General features: G+C 40.1%; 1 protein-coding gene across 1 annotated transcript in view; it reads right to left on the bottom strand.

Annotated features, from left to right (window-relative positions):
- The window catches only part of LOC106639302 (M-phase inducer phosphatase cdc-25.2), a 113337-nt gene extending 100642 nt beyond the window's left edge, over positions 1–12695 (bottom strand). Inside the window, exons 1-3 of the mRNA XM_014352829.2 lie at positions 12624–12695; positions 11770–11872; positions 9648–10179 (exon numbers count right to left, since the gene is read on the bottom strand). Of these exons, the coding sequence (XP_014208315.2) occupies positions 9648–9864 (217 nt within the window). The 5' untranslated portion in view covers positions 9865–10179; positions 11770–11872; positions 12624–12695. The remainder of the gene's footprint in view (positions 1–9647; positions 10180–11769; positions 11873–12623) is intronic.

Raw genomic sequence — 12695 nt, 5'->3', positions numbered from 1 at the left:
GGTGAAAAATGTATTGCCATTGTGAAAAAATTGACGCGTCAGCGGATGCATTTATAAACATTCGAGTGTACTACTGTTGTGTCGGTGGTATTACAAGATGTTCATGTGGTCGCTTCATTCCAAACGGCTTTTAAAGAACTGGAAATACGACCAGTGATGAATACTGATTGTATTCGTATATCCAAATGTAGAGTTTGTTGGTCTATAAAACATCGAGTCCAGCGCGAGTATATAGAATGTGTATGATAACGAGGGTTGAAAAATGCTTGAAGTAAGCGAAATTTTTTTCCAAGAGCATGTTTATACGAACAATTTTACAGGTACACGGAATGGACGAAAATCTTTTAAAGTTAATATTAGGAACGTGAGAAAATTGATGAGCACAAAATAAATTAGATGATACTTTTTTCAAGTTCTGCAATCGCAGGGTTTAATTTTTTCCCTTATTTTATGTAAACCATAAGATTCGAGCATAAATTTGAAATTACCCTATAAAATTTCAGGCCAAACGAGATAACTTGTTAAAAAAAAATTCTTCACAAACATAATTTATAAAATGTAACATATACCACGGCATCATCTTCAACTATCCCTCGCTATCCTTATTATCCTTAAAAATTGGTTTAGTGCAATTGTAATCCATACGCGTTATCCGTGGTATATATATATATATATGCACACGCTCGATTAGCAATTTGGCGGGCGCGACCGTTACATGAGGTCACACACTCACTTATACCCATACACACAGACGAGCAGACGAAAAATCAGGGGAGTATATAAGAGCATGAGCGCGCGCTCGACTCGTTCCTAAGTAAGTCAGCATATATATACGCGTACCGGCTCCACGGGATATGCAAATGGCCCAGGACGTCCCGGAGTCCGGGCGCGAGCGAGAAGTCGCCCGAAGGAGCCCCAAGGAGACGACGAAGGAGAAGGAGAGACATGCCCTCCTCTATATACAAGTACAATGTCTTCTTGTCACACTTTTTTTCTTTTTTTTCATTCGCGATCCGTGCTTTTGTATACATAAAGTCTGCAAATGTGTAGTGGATGTAAAATACGCGAGAGTTTAGAGGAGGTGCGACCTTTTTTTTCTTTATCCTCTATGTATATGTGTATTATATTAGACGCCAGTCCCTGGTCTAGGCGACCTCTTTTTTTCCCTTTTTTTTCCAAACAACGAGGACGACTACGACGACGATGTACAGCTTTGCCTTTTTCGACCTGTGCTCGGGGACTTTTTTGCACCGATAGGCGCCTATTTGGATTCACAGTTGGCGATTTGTGATTTTCAATGCCACTAATAGCGTATATATACCTATATGTTGGAGCCGAAACTAGGACATGGGTATGTATAGAAAAGGGTGTTTTAATGAAGGGGACCTATTCGGGCCGTCTATGAATATGCGAGTTGGCGAGCTCTGGCGTGTCGAAATTTTGCCAAATTTCCAACCGAAAGCATCTGCCAAGCGATTGCGGTGTCTGTAGGTTAATCCATGTTTTGGCGATTGAGCTGTAACCCCGAAGGGTCATTTTCGAATGTACGTGGATCTGCACAAAATTTATGGTGACTGCCGTACAAGAAGTATGTACTAACGAGTGGATGAAAAAAATCCTAAGTAAATAAAAAAAAAAAAAACAGATTTTTATTTGTTGATATGAATCATTCGATCAAGTCCTAATTTTCTGCATCTGTACACTTTACGATATATATTACTTTTACGATTTTTTTTTATTACTACTGTAGCAGAGTTGCAGGGTATAGGGTAAAGTGTAGACTTGGCATTTAATCAGCCGTCATAGTCCGATCAGCACTTAAACCGTGTACTTACTAACGAGAAACGAGACAAGGAGGCATAGAGGAAGGGAGGACAGCGGTCGCGTGTCAAGCGATGCAAATGCAGGCACATAGTGAAACCCATGCGTAATGTAAGGTAAGAACAAGCAGATACTTATTATGATGCCCTGCACTCGAGTAGATTGTACACAATATTTAAGAGTGCCATACTTATATATACCAGTGACACGCGCACGAGCTCATCGCTCGCTCTAGTTCAGCGGCTATAGTACTTAATAACCACCCGGGAAAAGCGTTAGGTGCATTTTTTGTGTGTGTATGTATGCGTTTATGTACCTACAGCGCGACGCAACAGGTGACTCGGGGTCGTTCGTATACATGCCCTCCCTTTGTATACCAGCACCGTTTTTCCGTTGAACTTACAAGGGAGAGAGCGCAAAAGCCTGCACAGGAAATTTCACCGTCCCTGTATATGTATTCTACGTACAATATATGCACAATATAATGTATACCTATGTATAAAATTGACGATGGAAAAATTGCGATTGTATACTTACTGTACACATGTATATTGTAGGTGTGCCCTCACGTGCCCCTGTCGCGTTTTCACGCTTCTCGCTTACGTGTTTCCCTTACATTTACGGTCTTTGTAGAGGTAATGAAACTCATGTACGTGCACGTGTGGGTATGAATGGAGATTTTTTTTTTTTTTTTTTTTTCACGCAAAGAATAGGAAATCGGACTGCGTGCAATCTTATCAGAGCCGTTGAAATCTCAGTATAGAGGTAGTTGTCGATTATTTTTCGTACGGGGTTGTGACAATTTATCTGATAGGGTTTGGCATTATATAGGAGGCCAAGCGTTCTCTATAGCTCTACAGCTTCTAAAATAATTAGTTTAATTGAGTCGAGTGTATTGTTAAGGTTCATGTGAAGAGTTTAATAGAAGTGACAGCAGTGTTTATCACATTTACGCGGTAAACGATATGACCGTCTGGTACGACCACTTTTTTCGCGTTGATGAAAATTTTCAGATTAAATTTCACGCATCTGTTCATTCGACTTTGCCTTGAACTTTTACATGAATTGGTAAATTGATTGTGATGAAAATTAGTTGAAGTAGAGACCCTTACCGTATCGTTAGTCAACAGAGTGTAGTAGTATCTACGAGTGTATGGTGTACAGCAAGCACCACATGTCGACTGACTTATCGTTCACGTTCGGTGCACCTGAAGTACGTTGCGCTTTTCGATTACCTATCTACTACTCACAATTATATGTTACGTGTTCTGTACGACTGGCGCGTGTCTGCTTTACTTGTCTGGTGTACAAACGTGTATACATATTATGTTATTGGAGTGATTGAAAACTTAAATAAATACTTCATTTTAAAACTTGTTATTTAACAGTGTTTTGTTATTTTTCAACTATTTTTACAACTAATCAAAATTTTTTTGTAAGTAACATGGGGATAAAAGTTTGTCATGAACAAGTATTTAAGGGCAATATGTGTAACATCTGAATTTGACATACATAGAGCAAAGGTTTGCACAGTCGAGAGAGAATCGGACTGTCGAAGCGGACGATATCTGCTTCGAGTCTCGGTCTTTCCCGCGACTGGCGCGGACACCACTGTTCATCAGATGTAACATGTGTCTACAAAAAGCCGATGCTCTGTCAATAATAGGGTATTTTACTGTTCTACAGCCAATTAAAACAATTTTGTTTTTTTTGTGATGAATTTTTTTTTTTTTTGCGTTAGTGTAAGAGTTGGTTGAATATTTAAATTTTAGTTTTCAACAAAAATAATAATAGCATTTAATAAAAAATTACATTAATTCGAATAAGCATAAATTGTGTTCGTTGATAAGAAACGTTTGGGCTTGATGTCTTTTCTATTTATTTTACTGATTGAACGACTTTTGGTGTTTACCATTCAGTTTTGTTTATACGCAAAAACGATAAATAATATTCGCTATTATTTATACAATACAGCAAAACTAAGGTATTAATTTATTTCCCCGTGAGCCCGTAAACGTGAACGCAAAATGAATATTACAATAAATCAATAATACAGTTCAAAGTGTTTATAAAGTAAACCTCTTGGGCCGTACTATGTTCTTGACTAGGATTCGTTTTTATTACATAGAATAATTCACTAAATTGAAATTTATTTTATATAATTATCATACCAAAGGGCCCTCATTTCCAATGACCAAAATCCTATATTTTACGTGATTGTAGTACCAAAAGGTTATCCTCATTTCCCACTTGCAAAACCCAAAAATCCTCGCAAGAGCTAATAACACTTTCCGAAGGAACGCGCGCGAAAAAGCCAAAGAGCCAACGAGTGTACCCAAAGATTAAAAAAAAATCGCAACGCTCGTTTGCCATTACCCTTTATCCATGCACACGCACATACACATAAATGCAAACTCAAGTTTGTCGCGCTCGCGCCAAAGAAGGAGAGCAGACTTCAATACCCCGTGTATTCAAGCCGTGAAATTTGTATGTATATGTAATTTTTTTTCAGTGCACGTAACTGCAAGCAGGTACAACACGCGTACAGCAAAAAGCCCGCCAAAAGAGGAAAAAGAGAGATCACCGCACCACGTGGTGGAGCACACGTATAATATGTATGTAGAGCACACACAGTAAACGCTCCATCCCGCTCGGGCTTTTTAAACTTTAAATGCCAGGCCCGTCTTTTTAAATTCGACAGACAGCAGCGGTGGTATAGGTATATTATGTGCAGCCTATGTATACGCACAGCACAGGGGAGCCCCGCGACGACGACGACAATAGGCGAGACGACGCGCGGAGAGAGCGAGAGAGAACTCAGTTAAGGGAGCATTATTGTAGGTAGGTAAGGGCCCCTCTGGAGGAGAAGCCGAAGGACGCGGTCGCAGGAGGGTGTGTGTACGGGTATTGTGTGCTTCGCGTCCGTGTATCTGCACTGCTGCTTTGCGAGTTCGAAACGAGCGCGACGAGAAAAGTAACGTATATGTATATTACGGTATATGGAAGAAAAAAAAAAAGGGGGCGAGACGACGAGTTTGCCATCCGGACGCTAGAACGGGCTCTTCCGAGTCATCGGGTGCCTTGACGATGATGCGCGGTACACCTTTTCCCGTCTTGTTTCCGCTTGGCAACCAGGCAACTCGCGGGGTTTGCCTTGGAAAGAAAAGATTTCTCAACAGTTGTACATCAGTATGGGCCATTGCGCGGACCAATAATTGTGTGCGCCGAGTTCACGGAGGTGTCTGTACTTCGCGCAGGTACAGAGATTTTCTTTGCCCCTGATGGCGTGAATATTGTTACGCGGCCACGTAATGCAAAAAAAAAAAATGATTACATCAATTAATTAGTTATCAAAATGAGAGAATCATAAAAAAAAGAAGATCAAAGATCGTTGATTGTGTACGCTAAAGGGGTTGAATTTCAATAGGATCGGGAGGGTTGATAAAAAAACCTACTTATATACCTTGCAATTTTTGCCAAAAATTATTTTTTTTCAGAATAATATGTGAAAAGGACAGCAATGCCACATTTAATGACGGAGCAAAGAGGCTTACATAGAGACACATGTTATACATTAATAATAAACAGTGGTGTCCGCGCCAGTAACAGGAAAGACCAAGACTCGAAGCAGAAATTATCCACTTCGATAATCCGATACTCTCCCGACTGTGCTAGCCTTTGCTCTGGAGAAAATTCATTCAGATGTTATACTTCTGGCACGAATTGTACTAGAACTACATTAGAGTAATTAATTGATGCAGAAAAAAAGATGCTGAGCTTAACTCTTCATTTTTTTTTGTAAATGTACCTATGGATTCAATAAAACTCGTCTCTTACGCATTAGTTTTTGGTTTTTTGTGAATTAGCAGTAGTAGATTTTTGGTTCAAATCGTAACAAGGATTAAAATAAATAAATTAAAACATGGTCACTGAAATAATTTCTTAAGTTGCAAAAGAAAAAACTTTGAAATTAATGACGAAAAAACGCTGGATACGCTATTTTGCAATAACTTTTTTTTTGTAGATATCTATTAAAGTTAAAAAATATTTATTTAAAAAAAAAAAAAATATTTATATAGTGTGTGAGAACTAAGTAAATTTATTAATGATAAAGCTTCGGCCTAGAGTAGACACATGTTACATCAAGAATGAACAGTGGTGTCCGCGCCAGTCGCGGGAAAGACTGAGATTCGAAGCAGAAATCGTCCTCTTCGATTACCCGTTACTGTCCCGACTGAGCCGACCTTTGCTATGAATACATGATTGTCTTAGATGTTACATTTATAGTTAAAATTATTTTAACGCCAATGAATAAACGTCGTCAATTTTAAGGTGTCCTTTGAAAGTTGGTACGCATAAAAAAAACATCAAATGTACATTAAAATTTCACAGGGTGTAAAATAAAAGAAAGTTTTTCAATATCCAGAGCTACAAGTCATCTCGAGTAGTCCCCAAGGTTTCAATAGCAAAATCCGAGCACCGAGCGCAATCGTAACCATCAGCACAATATTATACGTACAACACGCACAGCATTCAAGACGCGAAGGCGAGTGGTCACTTGACCATTCCACGTATTCACATTACGGATTTAAACGGGGCGCACAAAGCCGGTCAATCACAAATACCCACTTGGCCAAATGAAACTCTCTCGACCCGAGTTCTCCTTGACCGTCAATATAAGCACAATCGGTCCGTCGCCACGCGCCCGTTATTATCTCACGTACCGAAAAATAAAAAAAAGTAAGGGGGGGGGGGAGGAATCTCACCTGGTGGCTCAATTTGTCGTTTAATTTCGATCAATCTTCCATACCCCATATACTGCACGTTTTTTGCAAACCCCGCAACAGCTGACCGGCCCATAATACATTAACGGTCCTCGCTCGCGCGTACAGCCGCGTCTATACCCTCTCCCCTAAAAACTACTCGTGTATAGGTATACAGGCATTGTATACTTATGTGCTTATAAGCGCGGCGAGTCCGCGCGAAGGGTAGGTCAGTGCCCCATGCAACACATATACACACGGGCTTCCTCTCGCCCTCTTCGCTCTCTCGAACCGAAGTCCAATATATCTGAAGGGACCCTTTACGTATATAATAATAATATATGGTATGGGTACACAAGAATCTGGTTCATTCCCCTCGCGTTGTACGTGTACGCGAATGCGTGTTGGTGGGTATCGGGGTACTTTTGGCGAATGGAAAGAATCGAGGGAAAAGAAGGACAGGGGCGCCAGAAAGGCATTGCCACCTATAACTCGGGGGGGCAGGTGAGCACCTGGTGTTTTACATCATATATATATATATATATATATATATATATATATATATATATATATATATATATATATATATATATATATATATATATATATATGGTCTTGCATTCTGTGTATGCGCGCGAGCGCATTCGCTCTCTTGCTGGACACGTGTGTGTGTTCGCGCACGCGACTTTTGTTTCGTGCGTACGAGTCGATTAATTTGTTTTTTTTTTGTTTTTTTTTTTTTTGTTTTCCTTTAGACATCTCGTATCTTAAGGTCATTGGTTTAAGTGATTGGACAAAGTTGCGGTGAAAATAACAAAGTGTACGTAGATCAATCCGTGAAAATTGGCTCTTTGTGGGGATTATTATTTATTAAAAAAAAAACAAAAAAAAAATCAATTTGAAACCATGGACATGATTGTTTTTGAAAAATTCATTGACACAGCAAACCTATTATACGTTTTAAATGCGTGTATACTTGATTACTTTACTTTAGGTGGTTATGATGATATAATTTATATTTGTTGAAAAAGTTGATGGGAATAGCCCTTTCAACACCTCGAAAAATTAATCGAGTCTCCAATAGCGCGCCGATGGGTATATGTTATATACGTACACGTGTACCATACATGTTTACATAACGAGAGGGAGACGACGGCGCGGGCACGTGCCATCGAGCTGACAAGCGAACGGCCGTCATAATCGTGTAGAGTAGTCGAAAAACGCCCAAATTAATGAGGGTCGAGTCGTCACGGAGCAGAGAGAGGAGAGGCGTATTTATAAGACGGAAAAACGAGAGAATACGCGCGGTCCCCCCCCCCCTGCGGAGGTCCTAACAGACTGTGTGTGTATTATATGCTTCAGCTGAGAAATAAGAAAGAGAGAGGCCCCGAAAAAAAGGGCCGTGACCCTCGCCAAGGCCGGGGAAATCTTTGCCTGTACTGTGTGTATAATATACGAGGGGCTTTTGCTCCCTGCGAGGCAGAGAAGGACGCGTGGCTGGATATAACCGATCCGAGAAAAAGACACCGAAGATTCGATATCGATCCGGCCACTTTGGGCGCTTTTCCGAGCTTTTCTTCGGCACACCTTGTATTTAATAAAAACCTTTTTTTTTCTTCATTTTGCAACGTCGTGTCGCTCTTGCTTTCGCGTGTGGATATATATATTGTACTCGAAAAAGGGGGACTTTTTTTTTTAAAGAAAAGGGTTAAGAATTTATATAGGAGGGGGAAGATGCGGATGATTTGGGTAACACAGGAGCTTGACGACTTTGCTGTTGACAAGCCCCCTTTGGGTTCACGTACGGTATTTTACGTTCAGAGAGGCACATTATCCAGAAATAAGAACGGCGTCCGCTTTTCGGGGGTACACATTCACGGTGTGTGACGTGTTGTTTTAATTTTACAGTCGTAAGATTGGAAAAAGAGAGACACTGCCTTTTTTTTCTCTAAATTTATAATTTATTTGTTAATCCTGTGCACGAAAAGTCTGACTGTTTGTTTGGATTGTTTTTTTTTTTTTTTTTTATACAGACGCGACAATTTCTGTCATTTTATTTTTACTATACACCAAATATGATTTTAATCATCAAGGAATCAGTGCCATTTCAATAAATTGTGACGGAATGATCTTGCATTTTCGAAAAAAAATATAGTAAGTATTGATCGAAGGTCCAAAAACGAGATTGAGCGACGGTTACCTATACCTACTAGAATAACATTACGTTTGAGGGCTCGGAAAAACGTACTTGAGTATATATATAGTATGCCGTGTAGTGTGTGTATATCTATACGGTACGTTGAACTACTTTTCAATCGTCATGTTGATCGGTTGTGCCCACACTTATACATATACATAGGTGTACGGGGATACGTGCTGCTGAAACTACCCTCATACGTGCATGTTACTCGCTTTTGGGACGGTGTAAACGCTATACCATCTGCTCGATGTGTATACATTGTCTAATGGTATGGGTGTGAAATTTTGGAGCCACTCGATTTCCCCGTGCTATTTTTAATTAACGATTCGTGTTTTTTTTTGTTCTTTTAAATAATATTTTCTTGCGATAACTGCATAATTGATAAACAATATAGGTGTTAAAAACAACCCAATTCACATAAATAAATTGTACACGTACAGGTATATTGGGCCCACTTCAAAAGCTACTAGTGTAATGCAATGAGTAGTGTGTATAATATGTAATAGGTAAATAGATAAAGTGTACACATAAGACATATCATAAAATTAAATCATAATACATAAGCATGTTTTCATGTAATAAGCTATGTAATATTTTCAGAATAAATAGCAAAGAAAACAATGATCCATGTCTTATACTTCTACTTAAGTAAAATAACTGACATAATCAAAATTCGAGAAAAAAAAAAAAATCATGGAAATGTCTCGACTCAAACGAGCTTTCGAAGATTCCAATAAACGCATGACAGGACGACAGAGCGACGCTTTCTTCCCTCAGCAGTACAGTCATCATCGAGGGCGCACAAAAAAGCATCAAGAAAAGTGAATGAATAAAAGCAAGAGTGTGAAAACGCAGCAACTCACCCATGTCACGAAACAGCGGCCACAGTAGCTTCAGGTTGCCGAGTGGAGTGTTGGCGGTAGCGGCGTCGTTTTCATCGTCCGATAATCTTGAAAGTTCGAGATCCCGCGTTATGACGGCGACCGGTGTCGGGGGGGTCAACGGCGGCTCGTTATCCAGCTCCGTTATCTTGCCCAGAGTCAGGACTCTCCTGGCACTAAGGCTCCGACGGCGCGACATTTCTCCACTTACGTACAAATGCAAAGCAAAAGATTGTGCTTTTTGTGAGTTTTTCTTTTCTTTCTCTTTCTGTCCTATATGAACTGTTGTGTATATATATTTATACACTTGACGATCACTTAGTCTTGTCAGATGTAAAAAAGCGCGCACTGCAACGAGCTTGTGTCAACTGCTAAGGTTCGAAAGCTCTACTTGGCGGAACGTCAGTTTTAGCATCACTAGCGACGACGGTAAACTACGCGCACTCGCGTAACCGTTGCACAGGAATGTTCACATACCACGAAGCTTCTCAAGTTGTATGAAAGTCTGGCTCACCTGAAAAATACAAACACACGAGGCTTGGTTAGTACTTACTTTTTTTGTTTGTTTTGTTTTGGTTTTAGTATTAGCAAACGTGAAATAATTCAAAGCACCTATATACACGCCGAGAGAACCTGTGATACTAGTGTGGAACATACCGGCGAAATCTCAAAGAGTTAAATGTAGGTATAAGGTTGGCCGACCAAGCCGCAAACAGAATTCAACACAATCACAGAGAGGAATGACATAATGTGCCATCAGTCAACTGTCGCGCGAGTGCTTTGGTCGGTAGTGTATTATTGCGATGACACGGAGAAAGACGATGTAAATTAATAGGTCGTGAGTAGTAGAGTTGAATTGAAGGAGATTGTATTATAAAAAAGTTTTTAATTTAAATTAAATTATGCACAAAGGTAGGAACACAACGCAGCAGGTATGTACAGCGATAACGCGTTTGAAGGTTTAGTGAGATGGACAAGCATGCATATTTTTCGTTGTAAATATAAACAAGACATATATTATGTACACACGACATCAGAAACGTTACTCTTCTCTTTGATTTTCCGGAGATAGCAGTATAGGTGGTAGCTGTTGTATCTTAGTGTCGAATTACGCATGTGTCCAACGAAATGAGTGACTACAGATTGTGTATATATGTGCATGATCAGCTCGCCTTTCCTTATTCTCTGTTTGGTTAACGAATTCCAACGTGGGATAACGCGTGACGTGACAGTGTTTATTTATCTACAGAATATTGACACGATACATATACTAAATAGTTGTACAATATTGTAAATAAACATTAATAAGACATCGTGTGATACCTACTCACTGTCGAGCTGATGATTTCAACTCGACTTTAACTGTTATAGTATCAAATTGTGTATTGGAATTTGACGCGCATAGCGTATGAAACAAATAGTAGAACAAAAAATCTAAGAAAAACGTGCATCAACTCCTTGGCTGAAAATACCTATCAATCGTTGACAAATTACACGCGTAAAAACAAAACGGTCGTTAGAGCGGCACTTGTCAGCGCGCATTAGAAATACTATACACAAGTGTAAGCTTCGACATCCGGCAAGCGTCGCACTTGTTCATGTTATAAGAATAACGGCTATTTCGCGGGTATTATACGCAGTGTTCGCACGACGAGCAGAATGGAGAAGAAGCACGTGATATGTATGCGTGTACACCCCCGACTTTGAAGAGCGCCAAGTGCAAAATTACGTGGAGGACAGACGAAGGGGGCGTATTGGACATTGGGTGGTCCAGATATTCACGGCTCAGGTTACACACACTCACTTGCGTTCAGGAGGAAGAATGGGATCTTCTCTGCTGCGGATCGAATGTAAATTGAGAAGAGCACCAGCTGGCGGAGCTGTGTGTATCAGTGACACGCTCGAAGTGCGGATTCGCGACTGCGACGCTTATATGTCTACACTTGCGTCTTTTGTTGTGGCGTGTGAAAATCTATTACTCAACATAGTTTCCAAAGAAAATATGTGAAAACAGAAGACTCGAGTTTTCTACTACAACTAAAATCGATACATGTGCTTCGATTTGCTATGCAATTTTTGATGGAGGTGACAAACAAAGACGTACCTCCAGTCGTTATCATACAGAACGCTCGTCACAGGTGTTTCTTGGTGCACTTGCTTGCTTGCCTAGGATCTTCCAAATCTGCTGCATGCAGGGGGTGCATTACCTGAAACACATACATGCATTTTAATTTTCATACATCAGAACCGAACTTTTATTTGCAACAAAGCATACGCACACACATGCACGGACTCGGACGCGCGCGCACGCCCACGGCCCACACAAACACACCCACACACACGAATAAATTATTAATTTTTACATAAAAATATTTACAAGTGCGTTTTTAATTCAAGAGTCGTCTTATGATTGCACGTTAACAAAAGATCGCGAACCCCGCAAAGTCCCGAACATTCGGATGTACCGGTTCCACGCAGTGTATCACAATTTGCACCACGTCGTAACCTGATTAACCGAAATTTTTTATACAATCTGAATGAGCGTATGTTAATTAAACATTGTACCAGTTTAAAGCATTATCCTGCGCCCATACGTCTCGTTGAAGATACATCTAATGTTCGCAGGAGGAGGAAATCCGACGGTTGGCGGGACGCCAATATAAGGTTATGTGTGACGATAATAACGACTCGCTAATGTTCGAACGCTTGATAATAGCCGTTTGCGACAACTTCACAGCTTTTTATTGCAAAAAATCGCATAAAAAACGGCCGAATAAGCTAAGAGAAAAACGAATACTTGCACGACAACTCTCAAGACTCTCGGGGGTGGTGCTAATGCGCTGCTATATACCTTGGATTATGTGTATACTTGTACGTATATCACTTGTCCCCAGTGTCCCCACTTTGAGTACTGCTATCACATGTATCGCGTATGTTTACCAATTGATACTTACATACCTACTTGTCAAACGGAGACTTTTAATCCAGCGGTTTATTCCGATGATGATACTTGTCCAAGTTCAAACAAAA

This window comes from Copidosoma floridanum, unplaced genomic scaffold (assembly GCF_036245765.1).
Source record: "Copidosoma floridanum isolate Cflo_tuat_1 unplaced genomic scaffold, Cflo_Japanese_pri ptg000019l, whole genome shotgun sequence".
In the NCBI taxonomy this organism is placed as follows: Eukaryota; Metazoa; Arthropoda; class Insecta; order Hymenoptera; family Encyrtidae; genus Copidosoma; species Copidosoma floridanum.
Note: the sequence above shows the minus strand (reverse complement) of the source record. Positions and strands in the feature narration are given on the sequence as shown.